The sequence below is a fragment of the Phoxinus phoxinus genome, assembly GCF_949152265.1.
Source record: "Phoxinus phoxinus genome assembly, chromosome: 21".
Classification (NCBI taxonomy): Eukaryota; Metazoa; Chordata; class Actinopteri; order Cypriniformes; family Leuciscidae; genus Phoxinus; species Phoxinus phoxinus.
The window spans coordinates 7715808-7741567 of record NC_136896.1 but is presented as its reverse complement, the minus strand read 5'-3'; the positions used below and the strand labels follow the sequence as shown (position 1 = coordinate 7741567).

Below are 25760 nucleotides of genomic sequence, written 5' to 3'. Positions count from 1 at the left end.
ACATTATTTATTTAGCAGACACTTGTATACAAAGTAACTTACAAATGACAAGGCTGAAAAGATTTGAACTGGGCAGAAAACAACATAAGAATAGTACACTGGAGCAAAAGTGAAAGTGGTTAGTTGAGATAAAATAGCTGTGAAGTTTTTTTTTTTTACAAAGGTTTGGTGTCAGTAAGATTAATTTAAATGATTTTATTCAGCAAGGATGCATTAAGTTAACAACATTGATAATAATAAGTTTTTCTTGATCACCGAATAAGCATATTAGAATGACTTCTGAAGAATCGTGTGACACTGAAGAATATAATATGACTAAAAAAAACTTTCCAAACTTTGAACGGAAAAGTGCATATTTTATGTCCCATAACTGGTCACCCAAAAAGTGTTTTCACACATTCAATTGATCATTTTAAATAGACGGCGGTGTGTCAAATGAATTTTTACAAGTATAACTATTTCTGAACTTTCATGAGGTCATGAAACTGCATGCACATTTTAGAGAAGAAAAAATGATGACTAATATTTAGTAGGGGTGGGGGAAAAAATCGATTCTTAGATGCATCGCGATGCGGACGTGGACGATTCTGAATCGATTCACAAATGGCAAAAATCGATTTTCAAAAAAAAAAACATAATAACGTAATATTGACGGAACGCAAAAGACGGAACTCTGAAGCGTGGAAACAATATTGTCAAAGCTTCCACCTGGCTCGGAAAGGGCAAAGCACATTACACAATCAATCGCAACTTTCATTGCCAAGGATTTGCGTCCAGTCGTTGAGAACCAGGGCTTTCGCGCTATGTTGCACACTTTGGAGCCGAGATACAACGTCCCATCTCGGAGATATTTTACAGACACAGCGATCCCCACACTCTACAACAAGACCAAAACCGAAGTCATGGAATCACTGAAGAAAGCTGGGTAGGATAGCTGTAACATGTGATGCGTGGACATCCGTATTTTATGTTAATAGAGATTCAGAATATGTTGAAGTTTGTTATAATTTGTTATTGTTGTGATTTTTACTGTAGTGAATTTACTGTTGTGAAATGGAAAATCAATCGCAAATCGAGAATCGTTAATAATCGAAAATCGACTGTAATCGAATCGGGACTTCAATAATCGTAATCGAATCGAATCGGGAAATCAGACAGATTAACCACCCCTAATATTTAGTCGACTATCAGAAGTAGAACAGTAGAAAAAAATACTTTTATGTGCAATTAAATTAGGTTAGTTTGAAAGTTCATTCCACCAATCATTGTGGAACAATTTGAATCAAGTTTCACATGGAACAAGCTTTAAATGTGAAGAAAAGAGCAGGTTGAAAGAGAAACCTGCGGCAGACCGTTTCTGCAGTGGAATTAAAACCAAGCAAAAAGCACCAGATCTGAATGCTCAGGGAGTGGACTGTGGAGATTATGTAATTGCAGGCTTTTGCCAGATGGAGGGAAAAAAAAAATAGAAGTCAAACAAACTCATTTTCAAGATTTATTTTCATACTGACAAGATTCGTTACTTCACTGTACGAAAAACACAGCTATTAAACTCAATGATCAAAATACAGCATGTGTGTAAAGGAATCAAATTAAGAGCTACATGTTAAAGGGCACATTTAATTTATTTTAAAACTCAGACATGCAAAAACAAACATTTTAAAAACACAGAGGGAGAGTAGTTTGAAGGCGAAATGATCCAGACATTATTTAAGATAATAAAAGTAGTGTTTTTTCAGACCACAGTTACAAAAGGCCAGGAAAATGGCGACCGGCGCTTGGCTATTAAACACTACACACAAAAGAATGGTTCATTGGCACGAGTGGGACTGACATGCACTGGCCATGCCAACCACGCTGCCATTCAAAGGCAGAAAGTCAGCCAAGGACCTGCATCTGCTGCCAATCTGCTTCTGACCTTCACCGAACGCATCGGAAACATTCTCAGAATGTTTTAACGCTTTGAACCTCACACTAGGGTTCGAATAAATTGCATCCAACTGACTTTGGATACACACATTTAAGTGTGATGTCAACAGGTGACTCATGAAATGATGCCTCAGTGAAATCTCAGTATTTACGCTTGAGCCACATGACAGAGCCTCCTGTATTCTGCAATGGGTCTGCAGTTTAAGCTTACTCTGGCGTTCCCTCTCTGTCCTCAAATGAGACACCTGATCCACTCATTAGAGAACAGGAATGAGGCACTTTTCACTCTGACCTTTTCGATGCGGTTCCGTTGACTAAACAGCTCACAAATCAGTAAGAATCTGATATACAAAATCCATCAAACAATGGTACAAGAAAGCATTGTCTAACATTGGACAGGAAGTTACGGCTCGCACATGTAGTTCAACTTTCGATAAGCAATTTAATTTGCCACATAAATCAACTTCTCTAACAAGGGTTGTGTTTTGTAGATAAAGAGAAGTTTTTAAATAGAAGTTCTCTTTTGAATACAAAACTTAAAGTTGCCCAATCGGAATAAAAATCTGGGTCAAACATTCCCAAGATAATTGGCCAAACATTCAAGATTTTGTGGTCTGTGCCATTTTTATTGGCTCTAAATGTTTTAGATAAGTGGCTTCTAATAAAACCAAAAGAAAGGGACCTTGTAGAAAGAAACAATGGAGACTTGTGGTAGTTTTGAAGCACCACCCCCCAATCTGCCACCTTAACTCCTGCTGAATTGCTTTCATTTCAGTTCCTCTCCGCTTGTTATACATTGCAGAGAGAGAAAGTGATTGGAGGATTGGCATTTAGTTGTGCTTAAAAGTTAAACCACAGAATGAATAACAGGCATGCTATGTCTCCCCCCGGCTCAAGTAATTTCACCAAGAGAGAAGTGTTCCAGGATCAACATTATATTACATTAGTGGTAGAACAACAAAATCATTTCCTGGTTTTCCACGACTGTGGGAACCCTGTATGTTGATTCAGGAACATCCTTCTTGGCCAATCAGTCATCTTGTCCCATGACGTTCTGTCCCAGCTCTGCTATCCCAAATTATACTCTTCATTTTCTATCCATCTGATATTTTTATCCACCCAACTTTCTACATCCATCTCAACTCAACCTCATCCAGGTCTCTCACTTCAGTATGTGCAAAATGACTGCACATATACGTTCTGTGAGAGCCGCTAAATCTACTGTCAGTCCCTATCAATCTAAAGAGACACTCCATACTTATCTTCTCCACTTAATGCTTTACTGTCAACAAACCTTTCGAAAATCTCTATCGCCTAGCTGTGCTGCCATCATTCACTGACATCCGAACCAGAACTGGGCTTCACCGAGGGCTCTGTGTGAGCATGTGTGGGTGTCCTGGGGGCTTCTGGGAAATCTCCTGTAATTTAGAGATAGCCTTGAGGGGGATCGGGACAAAAGGCATCTGTATGCAACACACAAAAGGCAGGGGAGTGGGGATGTTTGTGTCAGTGGGGGGGATAGGCCTCTCCTCTTTAATGTGAAGAGTTAACTTCTCTGCTCAATATCAAAGCCTTTGCTCTTCCCACTTCTCCTGTCCACTGTAATCTCCACCCATTCCAGCGCCGGAGAGAGACCGGAAGAGGGTATGAAGTTACAGAAACATCTGGAACCGTTTACTGTGAATGCCTTTGTGCCCAGCAAAAGGGGCTTTTCCACTTCTTGGGTAATCTCACAAATGCATACAGATTTTACCCTCAAATCAAAATAATAAATGCTAGAAAAGCTTATTTTTAGGACCATTTTGCAGTGACAATTTCCATGACAAATCAATGACATTTTGCCACAATGTGAACCGTCATTGTTTTACTTTTGAGGGTTTTGCAATTCCCATTCATCTCGATTGTGATTCTCATAAAATTTCCATTTTTACTATATTATTATAAAATGACTATAATACAAGCATAAATTAGTTATAAAAATACCATGTTGTATAAATACTTTACAACTTAAATAATATATTCTTGTTTTGAAAGTTTTTTTGTTTGCTTAATGAGCCAAATTCTTTTATGAAAATAAAGAAATTTGTCATTTATATATTTTGATTCTGAGGTGAAATATGCATAAGTTTATGAGGTGAGGTTTTGTAAGATTCAACAACATAATAGATCTAAGTTTTTTTTTTTTCTGAGTTCATTTGTCTGGCTGTGTGAAACCAGTGGCTGAAAGGAATCTGTAATTTGGTCATATCCGTGCAAGAGAGCCCAACAAAAGCCTCTCCTGGAATCCCGGAGAAGATTAAATTCCTCTCCTATTTCTTGCCTTGTTCCCATGGGAATGCCAAAGGCCGCCTTTCTGGATGAGAAATCTGGTGGAACCAAAATGTCCACCTAGAATCCATCAGTTCATCCAAACAAGCAAAAAATAAAAAAAAATAAAGAGAGGTGGACGTTTCTTTGTGCAGGAGGACGGTATAACAGAAGGGACGGGGTTATGGTGGTGGGAGGGCTCAATGCCCTAACTTGTCAATCATTTCCCTAACAGCTGTTTTCTCTGCTGTTCCAATAAAGACTCAAGATGATCTGCTCTCTTCACCGCAGCCTTAAAGACAGAGGAAAAGACAAGTTAGTTGTAAATCAACAAGCATTGCATTTAATGCAAAAGCAAATACATTGAATCAAATGTGTTGCGATATACCTCATGCTGCTTCCGCAAGTTATTAACAGTCTCTTCCTTCTTCAAAATAGCTGACTTTACTCTATTAAAGGAAGAAAGAACCATTATTTGGTTTTATTTATTGTGGATGAGAACAGAACCTTAATTCAAACATAGTAAACACCTCATCTGCAGGTTTAAAGCTAATATCAAGGACAAGGGACTTAAGGAAAGATACTCTTTGCCTCTGACCTCTGATGCACTTCTGCAAGCTCCTCTTCTTTCTCTCTGCTCACTCGCTCCACCTCCAAGCGGAGTCGTGCTTTGGCTTCAGAGATTTCCATCTTCATCCTCCTATTCTCTTCCTCTGTTTCTACAAGGCGCTCTGCAAACTCTTGCCTGATCACTTCTGCTAGGCTGCGGCGCTCATCCGACAACTTATCACGAGTCTGCAGCCATTTCATGAAAAGAGACAGAGGCAAAAGCATGAGGGCAGTAGTTGATTGAAAACCCAGCTAAACAAAACACAACACAACACTTACTGATGCTTAGAATTCCAAGACATTTAATTCCAAAATAAATATGCAAATAAAACAGTTTAAAAAGTATTAAAAAAGACTTATTTTATGAAATGATAATAATGTTGTGGTCAAATATGACTCAGACATTTCTTGGCAGTTCTGTGACATTCTCCGCTGTGGTTAATGAGTGAAGCAACTGGCCTTGTGTTATGTGCAAACTCTGATCCTGGACATCTTATCTAACCACAATTGGTAATCTATTGTCAGTCGTTTCACACACATGTATTTACAGTCAGGTGTAACATTAAATTGAAAGAGTCAAAAGTCATCCAGTTTATCACACTTTTAGAGAAACAAGTAGCCTAGCTTTTTACCTGAATTACTCACTGAATCCGTCTGAGGACTTCCTGTCTTAGTAAACTATTATTAGTCCAACTCAAAATGAAACTTTCACACCAGCACTTTAAGTGCGCTCTTGAGTTCAAATGACGTCAGTGTTTGGTTCGTTTGGATGATGTGAGCACTGTTTTCCAAACTTGGGTGCGTAACCGTGAACCGTACTAGAGTCTTCATAAAAAGGTTGGTGTGTGATACGGTTCATGTGATCTACAGTAGGGTTCGCTGCTGATATGAACACAATCGTACTAAATCGTAGAAGTAAACCACTATTGATGACATATGATTCAATAAAACTGTGTGAAGCAGAACTCGCCTTTAGCAGAAATGGACTCCTGTGTTCTTTAGAACATTTGCAGTACATGTACAGCAAGTGCTGTTATGTGAAAACAAAACCAAAGGTTCAAAAACCAAAATATAAAAGTGGTGGGCAACACCATACATTTTGCTGCCAAACTTTTTGGCCCAGGAAATCGAACCAAGTGTGAGAGTACCCTTAAATCTGTCTGATTAGTTAATACAGTGGAATTAGAAGTACTGACTGTTTTTGTTTAGTATATAACTGGGACCAATTATCGCTAATAAAATCGTTAGGGAGCCTGAATCGTTATGTGAAAATGGAATCCTTATGATTCCCATCTCTAGCAAGAAATCTACAAGGGAGTCTGTAGATTAATAAGTCACCTATTAACTATAATGAGCGAGGACAAACAAGACAGCGTCCCCGTGACGGCGGTTACCTGAGTGAGGTCGCTTATCTCTTGCTCTCGTTGTCGTAACAGTGACTGCAGTCGGAGGAGCTCTGCCTCCATCTCACTGTGTTTCTCTCTCATCTCTTGCTGTTTCTGCAGTGCCGCCCGCTCCGAACGCTCCAGATCTCTGATCTCGGTCTCATATTTCTCCCTCACGCGCTTTATCCTGCACACACCATACACATTTACATTCAGGTTGTAAAAAACACAGTTCTTCTGCCATATGTTAAATGGATAGGCTTCAGTGACTTAAATGTAAATGGCCACATATCCTAAATTCAAACTACCCAGGAAGAGCTTAAATATGTGGCCCACAAGGATATCGTTGACGTTTTATTCAAAACCCTGCTGAAAAAAAATCAGCATATGAGCTGAATGTAATTTTTTTTCAAATTTGAAATACACACACACTGTATGTAATATATATATATGCACACACATATACATATAAAATGAAGAGAGAGTTTTTTTTTTTTTATGTATTTTCTTTATTATAATTCAAACTCATGATGAACAGTATGGCTGCACTGGTCTACCAGCAAACTGGTCAGCAGGGAAATGTGTAGCACATACCAAGTCTTACCACCAGTGGAAATAAACTGATGTAAAGCATGTGGGCAAAACTGTAACATCCTGTGCTATCCATCTCTCCACAGACACACAAGTTTACATAAACAGGAAGGGGATACACACCGGTTGTCAGCTGCTCTCTCACACTCCTCTCTTGACCCTCTGGTCTCCTCCTCTAGTCTCTGAATGGCCAGCTCAATCTCTTTGTCTCTCCCTCGACGCACTTCCTCCTTAAGCTCCCTTTCTCTGCTCAGCAGCCATGCTTCCTGTGAGAGGAAACACCATGTTTTGAGAGGACCTTGTAACCTTTCACACGCTTACAGTTGTAAAACTTATTTGACTTTATTAATACAGAGATGGTACGGTTGGTATCAGGGGTGGGTAAACGCACTAAACCCGAAAACATACACTATAGCAAACTACTCTGTTAAAACTTTTAAGCGAAGGTGAAGGAATATCACCTTCATTTGCATTTGCTATGAAATTCTGACTGGTTTATAAAACTTTTTTTTAAAGTCTCTTACCAAGTCTGCACTTATTTAAAAAAAAAAAATTGTGATATTATTACCATTTAAAATGACTGTTACATCGCATTTTCAAGTGTAATTTATTCAGAATTTTCTGCATCATTACTCCAGTCTTTAGTGTCACATGATCTTTCAGAAATCATTCTAATAAGCTGATTTGCCACTCAAGGAACATTTTTATTATTATTATCAATGTTGAAAACAGTTGTGCTGCGTAATATTTTGTGGATCTTTTTTTTTTCAGGATTCTTTGATGAATACTGTAGAAAGTTAAGAACAAAGAATAGAACAGCATTTATTTGAAACAGAAATATTTTGTAACAATAAATGTCTTTACTGTCACTTTTGATCAGTTGAAAGCATCCTTGCTGAATAAAAGTATAATTTCCTAAAAAAAAAAAAATTATACTGCCCCCAAATTTTTGAAACGTAGTGAAAAATGAATCCTACAAAATAATTAGCATTGATGATAAAACTCAAAGCCAAGAAAATTCCTTATACAGTATTTTCTTGTTGTATAAAAATGAACTACATGCAATCATAACAACTGTTAGTGAAGTGCAAATTTGAGAGTCTCAGAAAGCAGAAGATATTAGTGTGAACTCTATGATGATGTAATTTCCAACTCCCAGTTAACCGCAGTGTACTGAGAATCCATCCTATATCTTAATCACTCAAGCTTTATGTGAGATCACCTGACATTAATCATGAGAAAATTAAATTAATAAGTAGATGTACATTTAGGCACAAATTCTAAACATATGCATACAATTGTGTCTTACTCTGTAAACAAGTAAATAAGTGTAGTACAAATAAAATATATAAACTCATTTCAAAACATGTATACATAAACACATACCTCTTTTTTCATATAATTTTCTTCCCATGTCTGTTTCTCAATTTCGAGCCTTTCCTTCAGGGCCTTAACTTCAACCTAATGAAAAATACAGACAAAAACAAAATTAAAAGAATGAGACCCAAAATTCAAATATTTCCACAAAAATGTGCTTTCTTGTGACCACTGCAAACATTGGAGCAACAAATATAATACAGTTCTGGTCTGAAAGTTTCAGGCAAAGAAAACAGACCGAGGTTAGACAAGGAATGATGTACGGAGGGCAGGAGATGAGTGCTGCACAGAATGACATCATTAATCAAAAGACATTTCCTGAGAATGTTAAAACCGGATCAATACTTGGTATCAATTCAATACTGAAAGTTGCATTTACTGCTGGCTTTCTTTTGTTGTTCATTGTTCTTACATTTTTTTGGTACTACTCACAAGAAAGTATCAGTTATACACACAGAACTGTAACCAAAGCATGTGGCTGGTTGCAGAATCTGATGTTACAATTTATTTCTGATTGCTAAACATCTCCTTTTGTGTCTGATGCAATAAAGAAGAGGCTGAGTCAAATGATGGAAGAATGCTTCACTTGACGTGTGGACTAACATGACTAGATGTGAGTGTTACCTGGTGACGTCTCTCCTGCTCATCTCTGCTCTTCTCCAGTTCTTCTCTTAACGCTCTTCCTGCCAATGAGCTGTTGTCTTCCAACTGCTTCCTTAAGTCTTCCAGCTCAGCGTGCTGCCTATATCACACACAAACAAATTCACATTTAGTTTTAACTTAACTTGATTGTTTCATCTCGTCCCTCTCTTTTGGAAAGCAACTGTAAAAAACAATATGGTAACGCTTTACTTAAGGCCTTTATTTATAATGCATTATAAAGGTATTCATAATATACACATTATATAATAATGCATTCTATCTTTTCATAAATAATTGTAACCAAAGTTAAAATGCATTATATTATTTGCAGATCCCTTGTTGCATCTGAAATTTGTTGTTTGCCATGTGTTTAAATGCTTTACACTTTATAAAGGTGTGTTCAGTGAATAGATAAGTATTAAAATGCATTATAACTGTGGTTACAATTATTCATGAGACCACACAATGTAACATAAGGCATAATTGATCCATTAAAAATACTTTTAGAATGCATGTTAAATATAGAAAGTGTTAAATATTTTCAAATCAGTATTTTTTAGTCAACTAAAAATATATTTAAAAACAAAGTCACTTCAGAAGCAAAATACAGTATATCTATTCATTTCTATTATTACATCTATTAATGTAATATACTTTTTTTTAAATGTAATATCTCATAGTTCTTACTCAATTAGATTTTTTTCTTGTTTTAAACATTAATTGGAAAAATTTTCGTGATTTTTAATAAGAAGGAAAAGTAAACTTACAAGACTTAAGATGCATTCTCTGAAAATAATGTACATTTTTTTGTTGTTGATATTCTTACTTTAACAAAAATCAACCATCCCAACAAGGAAAAGTATTGAAGTTTCTTAGTGTAATTATTTATGACAATTCCTAGCTAGCAACATTTGGCACCCAATGGTTCAGCCAGATAAACAGGGTCCTGGTCATGTGACCTTAAACATCCTTTAAACCCAGCCCGATCTCACGGCAATTCGTACGAATTTTACGAGGTGGCTAATTCGTACCAATTCATACGACCTCACTCGTACAAATTTGTACGTTTTTTGCTAAATCGTACATATTTTACGAGTTGCCAAAATCGTATGAATTCATACGAATGACCTACCCCTGACCCCCGCCCCTAAACCTACCCATCACGTGGGTTTAGACAAATCGTACAAATTCGTACGAATTAGCCACCTTTTAATCACTCGTACAAATTCGTACGAATTGGTCGTGAGATAGCGTTGTTAAACCTGACCTGGCTGCCAGCTGTGTGATTCGCTCTTTCTCCTCGGACACTTCCTTATACAGGCGCCTCCTCTGCTGCTGCAGTGCGTTCTCCTCTTCCTGCAGCTGTTTCTCAAACCTGAGACACAAACACACATTCATTTACTCACTTGTGTTCTCATAATTCAATGCAGGTGAAATTAAGACTTCATCTTTGTTTTACGTATATATACACAAGGATCTGAGGGATGAATTTAGCTGTGCCAATTATTCACACCTGGTTTATTTTTAGAGGCATGTTTAATATAGGGATAATCAATGAATTATTAATAATTTACTGCCATTGTGAGAATAACATGTAATCAATAAAAAAGTAACTTTAATCTGATTACGAGTATTTTAAAAATGTAATATAATCTAATTGTAAGTACTTAATTTTAGGAATCTGATTACGCAATCCAAATGACATGTAATAAGTTACTACCCAGCACTGTATATATCGTGTACTGTATATATTTTGAATCAAATAAATGCAGCCTTGGTGATCTTACCAACACCAAACTTTTGAACGCTGTCCAAAACTGTATTTCAGTCTGATCTTCACACAAAGCTATCATGTGGCTTCAGCATCATATGGGCCACGTTTATGGTGCTTTTATTGTATTTATGTCTTTTTAGGAGCTTGACAGATGTGGTAATTATGAACTGTAGAGAAAGAGCTGCATAAGGAGCATAAGGAGTGTCTGACAGAAGTTTGTGCGTGAAATAAAAATCTCTGTAACAAATATTGGTTCAAAGATATAAACCAAATGGTATTGGTAATTAAAAAAAGAGATAAGGCCATTGATATGTCCTACTTCAACATCCTGTTTTAATAGGAAATACATAAACAAAGGAAAGAAAACTAAAATTTTAAAGAACAGCAGGGTTAGTCTGAAATAATTATAATTAGCTTTATATAAAAACAGCAGACTCTGTTCTTTATTCTTATGTGTGTGTGTGTGTGTGTGTGTGTGTGTGTGTGTGTGTGTGTGTGTGTGTGTGTGTGTGTGTGTGTGTGTTCAAAAGCTGTATTTAGCTTTGAGATCATGTCTAGCCAGTTTCCTCTGTCGCACTCTCCAGGCCAGTTTGAGTGTGTTTGTGTTTTCTAACATCTGTGAGCACATCATCTTGGCTGCCCATCTCTGTCACTGGTTTGATCTCTGATGAACAGATGTGCACTGGACACATGTGAGTGTGTGTACCTTTGCTTAGCCAGTTCTCTCTCTCTCTGGCACTGTTCATCTCTTTCTCTCTCCAACTGCTGCCGCAACTCTTCGCTCTGCCTGACGTAGCGCTGAGCGGCCCTCTCGTCTGCCTGAAGCAGCTCTGCCTCGTGAAGAACTCTCAGTTTCTTCAGCTCCTGCTTGTGTTTGGAGATCAGCTTCTGAATCTCTGGCTCCAGACCTGGAGGAGACAGTTATCAAACATTATAAAGAACTAACATAAATATTTGCAGTATAGCATTCAAATAATCATTGGATTTTACAACAGAATTTAAAGGAGGAAAATAATAAAACATCACACTATTTGCTGATGCTGTGTGTGTGTGTGTGTGTGTATATATATATATATATATATATATATATATATATATATACACACAAATATACTAAATATAATATATTAAAATCAAAACGGGTGACAGATGAGTGATATACAGTTGGACCAGTTTGAAAGTACAGTATTCTCATTATCATGTGAGCAATTAAAAACCAGTTTGCTCTCTCCAGGTTACGCAATTTAACAAAGGTAATTATAAAATGTGAATAAATTTTTCACAGGTGTGTCATACATCAGTCATTTTACTTATGTCTTTAGGGCACAGAGACGTGACACATTTTGGCAGAAACAAGCAGACTGGGCTGAAATGAATACTGTTGAAGCATCTGGTGATGTGGCACTGGTACAGACAGACACTTGTTGTCGAACTCTGCTGACCTTTCACAGTGATCTCCTTGATCTTTTTGGTCTTCTCATCGATCCATTTCTCCCGGCGGATCTTTTCTGTGGCACTCATTAACTCTTTTAGCTTCTTAATCTCCTGTGTGGAGGAAGAGAGGGATAGAAGGATGGTTAAACAGAAAGACAAAAAAAAAACAGAAAGAGCGCAAATTAATGGGAAAGACTGCTACATCTTGAGACAGGGACTTAAAATAACTATTTTAACTTGACACGGTGCATTAATAACACGATGCTGAGTGATTAACTCCCGCCAAGCCAGTCACGATGAAAATAAAATAGTCTGTGCGCGCTTATTACGATAACTACGATAATCTACAGGCAGCGCAAAAAGATGTGCTTTGAGGCGTTTTCCTATTATCCAGTCTTCAGCAATACTCGATTTTCAATCAAATAACACCTGTCATTTTCTTTTTACTGACCCCAATCTTTTGAACAGTAGATCTAAATATATATTGTCATACACAGAACATCCTGACATCCACTTTAGCCCTGCATTTATAAAAGTTCATGAGAGAAGTAGTGATGACTGATTTGTAACAAATTGTTTAATGTTCTTTGTGAACTGGAGTCAATAAAGAAATCCACAAAGAATAATTAGCTCATGAATCGGACATCACTACTTCTCTCATTGATGTGCCAAGGTGACCATAGCCGATGTTTGAAGATTTCAGTGCATTACAACTTACATTACCTTTTCTCACACAAAGCGATCGTAGACTTCAGTAATCTTGAAATATTGCCATATGGATCACTTTTATTGGATGAGAACTAACATGATGACCATGGGGATGTTCTCATTTACTACTCCATTTAAAAAGAAACTAAACAACTGAATAGGTTTATCCATCAACCATTGGCTGGTTGCATACACCGCTTAGACCAGTCGTACATGTAAATCAACTACATTTCCTCTTTAAGACTAGTCATATAACTTCTTAAAGTAATTTACATTGGCCTAATTTGAATCGGATTCAAATTAGACAGATTACCCTTGGCTAACTGCTAGTTGGTCAGACTAGTTCTTAGGACACAGTCTTCACATGATGGTTATACAACAGGGCACTCATGTTAAGTTTTTATAATGTTATAATTTGTTCTGTGCATTTTTCCATGCTGTCGGGAATTCGCTAGAGTAATCAATGGAACAGAATGATGAATAATGAATGAATGGAACATGAACAAGTAAAGTATTAAGAAAAAGATAAAGTATTAAACTTCTGTAATGAATTAATTACATTAAATGTACAGTCGACTACATCTTTACGGTACATATTTATTTTTATCTTTCTGTTTGTCTATTTCTGTATTTTGTTTGTGAATGCATGACAGATCAATATAGCAAGTGCCAAAGCAATGGGAACTCCAAAATACACTGATGGTATCACACACCAAATCAGCATACTGAATCGAAACTCAACCTATTCTGGAAATATTTAACCATTTATATGCAGCCACTTGCACTGCACAGTGATGTGTTTATTACAGACTGAAAACAAGACACATTGCAATGGGTTATGACAATGACAAAGCAGCTCTTATTTAGCGTTTCTTTCATGCAAAATCAAATCCTAAAACTGAAAATAAACACTGTATGTTTGCTGCCTTACAAGAACTGCTGGTTCCTTGAAGTTTAAAAAAGATTGCAAGGTTAATGGCTCCAAGCAAAATGAAGCTGTCTCTGTAAGTCAGCGTTGGGAGAGGAATAAAAGAATGAAAATGACAGAACAATGGAGTGATGAGGGGTTAGAGAGAAAAACAAGAGTTACCTCGCACATGGGACCCAGAATTTGCCACACCTTGCAGACGGAAGGACAGATAAAGAGAGAAACGCACAACAAATGCAGAAAGAGAAACAGTTAGCAGTGGAAAAAGCAACACAGCAAGCGAACATGCATTTGATGGTGTGCACAAGTTAATACAAACATATTCAAGATTGTGTGCAGAAACACAGCTAATGACAGCAGCAGAGAAAACCACAAACCACAGTGAAAATAAGAAATGTAGAAACCAGCGCACGTTTGAGACTGAGGCACTACAAGATCGACAATACACTTGAACAGACATTTAAAGGCCGATCGCCCCCTTGTGGCCAAAGCTAAAGCAAAAACTGCTCAGACCCTGAGGCACTTCCTCTGCAGCAGATCCTGATAGGATCACTGCACCACTTCATTAAAACTCACCAGCTCATGTTGCTCCTGCATCTGAGCGATCTTCTTAGTGTATTTCTGGTCCACCTGCTTGAGTTCTCCAACTACTTCCTCACACTTTTCACTCAGGGACTTTTTATCATCAATCAGCTGAGAGAAAGAGAGAGACACATTAATACAAGCACAACCTCATCTAGCAGTAAGACTAGAATGTCACAATATTTCACGTCGATTGATTTTATTTGACCAGAAATTCAGTAAAACAGTGATATTATATAAAACAGACAAATATTATTACAATTTAAAATCAAAATGTGAATCAACTAAAAACTATTTTATTATATTACTGTGATGACAGTCTTTTTTTCAATAGCATTACTGTTACATGATCCTTCAGAAATCATTCTAACATGCTGATTTGCAGTTTAGGAAACATGTCTTATAATTATCAATGTGGACCAGTTGTGTTGCTTAATATTTATGGTAACTGGTAAAAACAATTCAGGATGCTTTGATGAATAGCTCAGATTTTTTGCGATGTTAGAAATGTCTTTACTATAATTTCTGAACAATTGAATGCATCCTTGTTGAATAAAAGTATTCATTTCTTTAAAAATAATAATAATAATTTTATGCAATTATATATTATTTAAATTCCGACATTATTTTCATGACAACTAAGCATCTGTTTCCTTCTGATCCATTCTACTGTAATCCATCCAAATAATTTATTCTAGTTTGTGTTTGTTTGTTTGTTTTTGTAATTCTCACTATTCTCAATTAGGATTTTTTATTACTGTAAAACAATGATTAGGGACAGGAAGTTTGTAAAGACAATTTTGATGATTGATGAAAGTTGCTGAACAGACTGAACAGATGCTGTATAGAGGCTACTGTCTTGTCTTTAAATGTCTTGGTGTGTCTATGCTTGAGATTAATACCTGGTCTATAAACGTCAGGTGTCTCTGTATCGCAGCTTCATACTGCTGTTTCTGTAACTGGAACGTATGATTGAGCTCTTTCTCTGTCTCCTTCACATGCCGGATCGTCAGCTCCCTCTGCTGGGCCTGAAGACACACATTCATATTTACGAATTAGTCTTAGGCAGCACTAAACACAGATCTGCGGTTGCATATTTCACGTAAACATAGGTAAAAGTCATCTGAGGTTGTGCAGAGTATTCTGAAACATACAGATGATAATAAATGCATGTGTGTGTTTGTTTTACCAGCGCTGTTTGTAGCATATTGACGGTGCGTTTTTTCTCATCCAGGTCCAGTTTGAGTCTCATCATAGAGCCGGTGACCTCAGCAGCTGTGGCCGAGGCTTGTTCAACAACTGCTAGATCTTCCTCTGACAACACCACCTACACACACACATGAATATAAAATTCAGTGCTGATATAACATAAAACTTAATAACTTCATATAGTCAGTTCAAATGTTTACTTCTCTATGTGATCCAGAGGTGACCGAGCGTGGTCTCTCCTGCTCGGATTGCTCCATCTCATCCAGGAAGCTCATAATGCTCTGCAGTTTAGCTTCTGAAAGCAGAGCGCCCCCATCTGGAAGGACTGGAGTCTGACTCAGCTGCCTGTGCCGTTCCACGTTATCAGTCGTCAGAGAGTTTGAGTCTCCATCCTAAGAAGAAAATGTATGTGAAGGTTAGCCAATCATAAAAAGGTCATATACACCGCTGTTCAAAAGTTTGTGGTCAATTAGATTTTTTCTTTTAAAGAAATTAAATTTCAGCAATGATGCTTAAAATTGATCAAAAGTACAGTAAAGACATTAATAATTTTACAAAAGATTTATTTTTCAATAAATGCTGTTCTTTTCAACTTTCTATTCACCAAAGAATCCTAAAATATGCATCCCAGTTTCTACAAAAATATTAAGCAGCCCAACTGTTTCAACATTAATAATAATAATAATAGATGTGTTTGAGCAGCATATCAGAATGATTTCTGGAGGATCATGTAACACTGAAGACTGGAGTAATGATGCTGAAAATTCAGCTTTGCCGTCAAAGGAATAAGTTATATTTCAGTATATAAAAAAAGAAAAGTTGTAATACTATTTCACAATATTAGTTTTACTGTATTTTTAATTAAATAAATGCAGCCTTGGTGAGCTTAATAAACTTCTTTCAAAAACATTTTAACAAATCTTTACCACCCCTACACTTTTGAACAGTAGTGTATATACAGAACTGAAGATAGGAAAGTGTCAATTCACCTTGTCAATCCACGCATACTTGTCCTTCCTGTAGCTCTTGGGCTCTGACAGTCTCTCTGGCTCCCCTTCTAAGAGCTTCAGTGTGTCTAACAGGTCATTCAGAGTGGTTTTTGACTGCGTCCTGCTCGATGGCGCGCCCTGCCGCTGGTCCTCCATGCTCACAGACCTCTGGAGGATCTCCTTAGGGCATGAAGCGATGTGATGAGCAAAAGCTTTAATTTTTTTCACAGCTTGTGAAAAAAGGCCCAGTTTGATGTAAGTGGTTACCTGTGAACACTGAGATCCTCTGCACACAGAACCAACGGGTGACGCGGCCCTCAAATTCGTCACATCATCCAGATCAGGCACCACCTTTACATTAGAATCTAAAGAATAAATGCCAAAGGTTGTGACTACTTAAGAGTGATTTATGTGACCTCAATATTTTTTTCATGAAATTCACCCACAAAGTATAAAAGGACCCAGAATAAGGTAGAGGAAATTGTGTCAGTTTGATCAAAGACCCAGAGTAGTGCACACCTGTGTTCATAGCCTTGATGTCAGTGGGAGAAGTGGGTGAACTCTTGGTGAGTTTTTTACGGCCCACTTTCCCAGCATGTCTTAGTGCCTCTACCTCCTCCTCTGCGATCTGTTGTACCTCTGCAGCACGTTGGGCTCTTTTCTGCTGAAGCTCCTGTTTGGATGCACAAACGATGCAATAATACGTCAGAAAACAATGACTTAGCCAACACAAACTGCAATAGCATTGCAAACTACACTCTACCTGTATAGCGGTATGCCGAGCCAGACGAGCTTTCTCCTCCCTGATGCGTTTTCGATCATCTTCCTTCTTCTTCAATGACTCAGTGGTTTTTTCCTCCTCTGCTCTCTGCTCCCTCTCCTAGGGATAATACACAAAATTACCCACAAAAATGGAGTGATACCTTTGAAATAGGCTAGATACCATCAAAGTGAAAGTGATGTGTAGCCAAGTATGCGGTCCCATACTCGGAATCTGTGCTCAGCATTTCACCCATTCAAGTTCACACACACCGTGAACAAACATTTTTTGCTGCGGTGCCCGGGGAGCAATTGACCTATCGGTAAGCCCCTCCCCTCGAACGCAAATGACCCAATGGCAGTTGAGTATCGATTGCACGGGGACCGAACTCGGACATCTTTAGGTTTCAGCGCCCTAGAGAAACATTGGAAGATCCGAAGATCTCATCGGTTTTATGGTGTTTATGTTACAAAAATGGTCAAACGATGTGCCAGGGGTACTTGTAACACTGATTCCAGGTATCCTGAGAGGATGGGCATGGGTATTCTTGTATTGAATCACCGTACTGTGCGTTTTTCAAAAGTGTGATAAGATTTTTTATATGACTATTTGCGAACGGACCAATTATCAGCCAATTTATAACATCAATAATGTGAGCGCAGTAACCTGGTTCCCTAAGGATTCAACCCAAATCCCAAAAAAGACAAAAACATAAATTTTCTGGTTGTCATACTCTCATTAAGTTACAATTAAAGTTAGTGAGTTAGTGAGAACATACAAACCTAAATAGCTAACTGTTCTCACGTCATGTACAGTTTAGGTCAAAAACACCCGATGTCTCAAAAAACAGCCATCTGCGATCGTGACGACAGTAACACGAGGCTTCTCCCGCTTGCATTGTGAACTGTAAACCCTCGCTTCCAAATGAATTAAAATCGTGTTACGTACCATATTTATTTTAAAATATTTTATATATCCCTCCATGGCATATTTTAGTCCCACTTGAATGCTCCTCGAGAAGAGGTGGTCCTTCTGTGTCCAAAATTGATCAAAAGCGTCTTGTGACAAGGTTTTCACACGGACAGCTGTCATTGTAAGATAGTTAATAACTCTGTTTGTTTGTCCGAGATAGCAACAGTAACTAAGGTCCTTAGTTACTGAGTTAAACCGATAGGTCAATTGGGGTTTAGGTGCCTTGCTCAATGGCACCTCAGTTGTGGGTAATGAGGGTGGAAGAGAGTGTTCACACTTTTTACATACATAAACATCTTAAAGACATTTTCTAAATGTCTATGAAACATCTAAGAGGCATATTGCAGATGAGCAAACACTAAAAAATACATCTTGTGGATGTAAATGCAGACATCAAATAGACGTCTCTGTGATGTACATGTACTATCAGGGATATAATATAATATAATATAATATAATTTGAGGTATTATAGACCTTCTTGGGTAAAATACATTACCTTCTTTTTAGATGTGAGGAGGTGTTTGATTGTATTCTCATTGGCTCTCTTTCTGTTGGCATGGCGACGATACCAACGCTGGATGATAATAGCAGCCTGGTTCACCTGCTGAATATACCTGTAATTTTTTTTAAATGTGTTTAACCATGTACAAACAAAGGTCATTTTTGAAAAGTCTGAAATGTCTAAAGGCCAATCAAACATTTGTACGAAGAGAATTAACTCAAGTGGAAACATATGAGGGCTGGAAAACACTGCTGACCTTTCGGCCTCCTCCTCAGTCACCTCTCGTCTGCGTGGCTGACCTGGGCTTCGGGGACTACGGGGGGCGTTGTTGTTGGAGCTCGATGATGCAGAAGAGAAATTCTTCTGAGACTTAGTAAGAGAACCACTCACATCCAGAGTCGAATCATCATTTACGGTGGCTTTGATTATGTTACTGTTAAAACAGAAAGAGAGAGAAAACTGTAAATGTGTAAGCCTGGCAACAGCATACTCTAGCAAAAATAGAGCCTTATGTCTAAGATTAGTTCACAGAGCTGTGCAATCATTTAACGGTCATTATGAACCTACTTGAAGGAGGGTTTCTGATTGGAGCTCTTGGGAGTGAGGGGTTTCTCTGAGTGGTTGTTATGGAGGATGGTGGTCACAGAGTTACCCACCGCTGCTTTATTGCTCCTGAAAGTCAACACACAGACATCATACATATTCAAATACATTTTTGCATAATATAATAATTCATTATATTAATATATATCAATATAATATCCTGTATATTGAAAGAAGTGTTTTTGAAAGTCTCTTACGCTCACCAAGGCTGCATTTATTTGATTAAAAACAGTTAAAACTATGGCTGTGTGATTAATTGAAATAAAACCGAAATCGCGATTTTGCTTAGTGCGATTATGAAATCAAAAAGGTTGTGATTTTTAATTAAATATATGCAACACTGCGATCAGAGCGGCTCGATTCTCTGCAAACACTGAGTTCGAGTCACTTATAATGTGCATTAGAAAAGCAAAATTTTTACTCCAAACTCACTTCATAACGTCAGTCAAGTGTTTGAAATAACTTTAATTTGGGATCTGAAGTGGCTTCTTGTCACAGAATGAGGCAGACAATGTATTACTTTGGAGTATTCTATACTGTAATTCATGCTAAGTCGATTAGCAATGCATTATAATTATACTTTATTCTTATGAAATTACCTGATATGACTTGAACACAGATAAACCATGTTTACGGTCTTCATGTTTAATAAGTCAAAGCGTTTCTATCTTTTTTTATATTCAGGTACCTACAGTGATAGCTGGATGCCTTTGTCCATATTAGGCATATTTGGACTTTCTGCACAAGGGCGCACGTTCAGCTTCCAGTATCAATGAAACATACATTACATGATGTGTTTATTATAGCACTCAATAATGCTCACACCACCCTATTTTGGGCAAAAATATGAAAAATAATAATCTAGATGTTTTTTTCCCCTCCAATATAGTGTACAGAAAAGCTCCTTTCTAATGATTTATAGTTATAGGCCGCCTCAGTCTGCATGTTAACAGGACGCCCTGCAGTTTTCCATAAAATAAAATTTCTTTTAAACTATAATAGTATTGTTATAATGTTACTGTATTTATTCAAGTATTATATTTATTCTTAAATGTATTGTATTTTTTTAAATAATTAAATAGTAAAAAGTCTTATTTTTGTTCATATTTTTATTATGTATTAATAATCAAAATTATTATTACCGGTAGTCAAATTGATGGGGCCAAATTGTGCAGCTCTGTTAATTTGCTTTAAAAAATGCATTTTAAATGGCAATTCATCCAGAAAAATAAGATTTGTTCCCCCAAATTGTGCGGCGTTAGTAAAAACAGTAATATTGTGAAATATAATGACAATTTAAAATAACTATTTAATATTTGAATATATTTTAAAATTGTATTTATTCTTGTAATGGTGAATCTGAATTTTCAGCAACCATTTCTGTTACTTCAGTGTCACATGAATGATCCTTGAAAAATTATGATTTGGTGCTCAAGAAACATTTCTTATTATTTTAGGATTCTTTGATGAATAGAAAGTTCAAAAGAAGAGCATTTATTTGAAAAAGAAATGTCTTTACTGTCACTTTTGATCAATTTAATGTTTCAAAATAAAATCTTACTGATACCAAACAGAAGAAACTCACAATTTAGGAGCAATTTATATTTGTCTACCAAACAAATTTCAAGAATTCTAGCATGAACTGTTATTTGAAAAGGATTCTTAAGATAATTAGAAACATAAATTCTGTCAAGCGTATCTAAACATTCTGGTTCTGTATATTTAAAACCCATAAAGTCGAAAGGAGTCCTAGCTATCTTCTCCCCAGGGCATGCTCATGCTTTAATTGACAAGCAGAAAAAAAGGTATAAAGTTGTCAGTGACACTGTTGTCATGGCAACAGCAGAGTTGGAAAGCTAACCATGAGGACATTGTCTGCGCTGTCGGAGAAAATGGCCTCCCACCTGTTGTTGGCAGTGAAGTTAGCAGCCAGAGAGACGCCAGCCTCCCTCTTCTTCAGCCCTGTAGGAGAATCCATACTGCAGGTACTGTGAGAGCTGCTGGGAACGGGGAACACTCTCTGCTGATCATCCTGAAAGCAAGACAGGATGCACAGGATGCATTCATACATTTTTTTAAGTTACTTCTCGTGGCATAACAATCAGAAGGGCCAGTTACCCTTAAAAAACGTTTAATAAGATCTGACAATCACAATGGCATGAGACAGAAAGTAGTGGATGAGTTGGACATTACCAGGATGTTCCAAGTGGTACGGTCTTTGGACGTTTTGGAGAGGCCGGCCAGTTTTCTACGTCCATCAGAGCTGCTGTTGAACAGAGCCAGGAAGTCTTCTGTGTGGCCTTCACTGCAATCAGACACAGAGAGAGGGAGACAGGAAGGAAGGAAAGAAAGAAAGGTCAGAGTATTAACACACCAAACACACATGAGGGACATATAAACACAACACTAGACCAATAACACTGACACTTCCGTTAATGTTTTTAAAAGAAGTCTCTTTTAACCCTAACCAAGGGTGAATTTACTTGATCAAAAGTATAGTAAAAACAGTAATATTGTGAAATAATCTTAGAAATTAAAACAACCGTTCTCTATGTTAATATAATTTAAAATAATTTATTAAAGGGATATATTTATTATTGCCATTACTCCAGTGTCACATGAACCTACAGAAATCACTCTAATATGCTGATCGGCATATTAATTGTTTTTTTTGTTGTATAGGGTTTGTTCAAATGCTTCTTATAAATATTAGGAATACCTAGCATGCGTTTCCTTTCGTTAGAACAAAAATAAAGGCAAATCTAGTGCATGACCTGTGAGATTCATCTCCAGTAAAACCAACCAGACTATTTAAGCTAAACATATCAGACGAGCATATCAAAAAAGTTCCTTTTTCGGAGGTGACAACAGCTGCACTGGGCTCCCAGCAGAGGAATGCTACAGCAGAGGGGCAGATGTCCATAAGCATATGGCAATCGCACCCCTTAACATTTAAATTGCATCAAATGTTTAACATAATGTTCACCCCTATGTCTGACCCACCGGCATCTGTGCTAGCAACTTCAGTGTGCATATGTGAGTGTTTTGGGGGTGTGAGGGGCGCCTAGCGTCAGCTGGTCCAATGAAAAGCAATTCAAGGAACTACATTCCACCACATTTCCTCTTTTTAAGTGATTCAGAGGAAAGAGGGGTCACGGAATGACAGTTATTAAACACCAGGAGGAAGGGGGAAGGGGTGTTGGGTCGTTCCTTCATTTAAACCCCTCTGTGGCATCCCAGGATGCAGTGGGAGGGGAGGGGAGGGCAGGCCTGGCAGCTGCTGGACAAAAGAATTTCAGCATGCACACTTCTCCTTTCACTGGGCCCTCATTCGAGCGAAACCGGAGACCCCGGCTCTCCTCTTGACAAAGCTGAACCCAGCCCCCTCTTGCTTGTCTAGTGCTGCAGCCACCAGGCCACAATAGCTATTGTCTGGGGGAAACCAAATTCACTCAAACCCCCAGCTGTTGCTGCTTTAAGGGTATAAACCCCCAACCTCCACGTCTAGGAGGTGATCAACCAAGCATACCACAACTTGGGTGAAGTGCGTGCATGAAGGCATGTGGACTAGACATGTACGTGCACAAACATGCCATCATTGCATTTGCCAAAAAAAAAAAAATCAAACATGTTGAATAACCTCTCACTCATGTCCCCTGGGGATTAGCTATCCATTCTCAAGGTCTGAATAGGACAGCTGGCACATGTTGATGGGTGAATCTCACAAAACATGATCTAATTTCATCGCAAAATAAAAATAAATCAATCAGAAATTATATATTTAATAAAGACCATTTTAGGTCCCTTGAGGACCAAGTTTTTTTTTTTTTTTTTTTCATTGAGACAGCATTTTTATTATAATTAAACAGATTTACCTCTCAAATTCTCATTACCGTAATGCAAAAAATGTACACAAATGTTTTGTTTGCAAAAACAACTGTATTCTAAACAAATATCTTAATACATTATTAATAATATAATATATTATTATTTATAATATAATTATTTAAATTTATGCTGATTAAAAGAAAAATTCCCATTAGATTCATATTAGTAACTCAGCATAAACTACAGAAAGCACAACATATGATGTATAAATAATATACAACTTAATATACAAGTATAGTTTTGTGCAATATCTTTTTTTTGCACCATGGTAATGAGAATTACAAAGAAAATGTTTAATTGTAATGAAAATAATAATGTCACAAACAACCCTAAACCTAAAGATCCTAAAAACAGACTTAATTTTATTAAATGGGATTTCATTATTTTTTGTTTTTTTGTTGAGATTCATCAGCACCAGAAGAGTCAAATGGCATGGAAATGGATGACAGATGGTTCTGTACCTGGTGCTTGTGTTGGCCTGCTGGTTCACCTGTGTGGTGCTGTTAGAACGACGCAGGTTCTTAATTGCTCGTGAGCTTCCCAATCCAGCATCAGTCTGCCAACAAGAAGGAGCGCAAAACAGTTATAATACTAAGCCTGCTGCAGACTAAGAACAGGTTTAAAATGGAGCATCTCTCACTTTAAAGGAGCAGTTTTTACATCATGCCATTTGGTTACAAGACAACCAATGATGTTATTGATGTCCAAACTGCACAGTAATATTATATTACTTTCAGTCTGTTCTTACACATAAAGTTATCACATGGCTTTAGGCGAAGTGAAATGCAGTGCAGGAGTCATGCGTATTAATTTACTTATATGGAGCTTTTATAGTATGAAAAAAAATTCCATACTGAGTAAATAATGACAGAATTTTTAATTTTGGGTGAATTATTGCTGTACTTTAAACAAAGACAGAATGGTGATATTAAATATCCTTATATTCATTAGCCCAAATCTTAATAAATGAGTTAAATGGTGAAGACAAACACATGCATGACAGAAAAGTTGCCTTTATGAAAAATGCAAGTCTACAAGGGAAGATGGTGGGGTCAAGAGTTACATTTTTTGCTTTAATTTAATGGTTATGAAAACACATAATAACTTTTAGGCTAACTGCTGTGCATAAAATAAAGCATTCCGAATCACTCTGAAGTGCGATGTATATACACAGTTATGACCATCATTGTTTATTTGATTCCCCTTATACAAGGGACACCTACTATATTGTTGATCATTACACAGTCTTCTAGCCAAACAGACTCACCAAAGTGTTTCGCTTCCCTCGGCCGTCACTGGCCACAGACACAGATATGGATCGAGAGAAGTGTTTTCCAGGTGAAGCACTGCTGGGTCTGCGGCCCATTGCGAGCTGAGAGCCGGTCAGGCTGAGGTCCAGTACGTCTCCAGCTGCTCCTGTCTGGATGGATGTGGATGGACTGCGAGTTGTATGCATCTTAAAACGATGAGAATAGAAGAGGTCATAAAAAAAACAAAAACAAGATCTAACGTTAACCAGTATAACCACAGGTAGAGCTGGATAGTCAGGATTCCCACAACTTTTGACTAATGAATTTCCAATGTGATTAACAAATCACTATTATAATACAATTATTTCATACACAATGTAAATACACTGATTTAATATTTTAGAGCTAAGCATAACTAGAAATATCTATACTGACTATAAATATATCCATCACTTTGAAATCTCAATGTTCAGTCTCTCTTATACTCTGTTATATAGAAGAAGGTGGAATACCATAATTATTAGTATTTTATGTCCACACGAATACTGTAAAATATGCTGTTGAACCGGACAAGTAAAATCATCCATAGGTCTGTCTCTATGGTAACAGGTTCAAAGCATCAACGACGTCCATCATATATCAAAAGATTTCCAAACACTGTTTGGTTTACCTAAATAGTTTATATTATCTGTAAATTGGAAACTAAGTTATATATACAATTATATATAAATATGACAGTCTAGAACTTTCTATTACAATTGTCTACAGTTTAAACACACAAAAACAAGGACATTTTAAAACCAAAGGCCTCCTTCGGTATCAGCTCAAACTTAATGAAGGTCAAAACACAATACACTGCTTCTGAGAATCATGCAAAAAAAATATAAACAGATGTTTTATTGAATAGTTACTGGATACTACCACAGGCTTGCATTGAGTTGGTTCAGCTATGGCGAAACTGTCTTTCTTGCACCACTTCTTGCTAGCTTCACATGATAAACACGACGAATACATTAGGATTAAACTGTCAATCCACTGCTTACCTTCTCTAAATCGTCCACATCAGATGAAGCAACTGTCTTTATTCAAATAAGAGCGTTGTTATTCCCGTTTGGAGCGTCTGACAGTGATTTCTCATCTGTCTCCAACTCCACAGCGCAACATCTTCTCATTGGCAACCAGAAAACACACACGAGCACCGCCCATTAGGAGTTTTGATTGGTGAAGCTCCGAGCAATCCGATTATCTGATTGGCTGATTTGGTGTGTATTTTAGACATGATGGCTGAAAGAGGCGTGACGAAAAGACAAGATAGGTAGG

The 25760-nt window shown here is 37.3% G+C and overlaps 1 protein-coding gene across 1 annotated transcript; it reads right to left on the bottom strand.

The window, feature by feature from the left end:
- Nucleotides 1–1489: 1489 nt before the first annotated feature.
- cep131 (centrosomal protein 131) lies at nt 1490–25631 on the bottom strand. The gene is made up of 26 exons (XM_079595115.1): nt 25484–25631; nt 24458–24646; nt 23652–23746; nt 21496–21607; nt 21207–21334; nt 19267–19371; nt 18956–19132; nt 18694–18811; nt 17228–17344; nt 16984–17137; nt 16732–16829; nt 16465–16644; nt 15676–15867; nt 15456–15593; nt 15169–15294; nt 14261–14377; nt 12057–12159; nt 11321–11522; nt 10108–10215; nt 8823–8940; nt 8208–8282; nt 6945–7087; nt 6240–6417; nt 4835–5031; nt 4625–4685; nt 1490–4528 (listed from the first exon to the last, which is right to left on the bottom strand). The coding sequence occupies exons 2-26, from the start codon at nt 24644–24646 to the stop codon at nt 4457–4459; spliced, it is 3303 nt and encodes a 1100-aa protein (XP_079451241.1). The 5' UTR covers nt 25484–25631; the 3' UTR covers nt 1490–4456.
- Between the last annotated feature and the right edge of the window lie 129 nt (nt 25632–25760).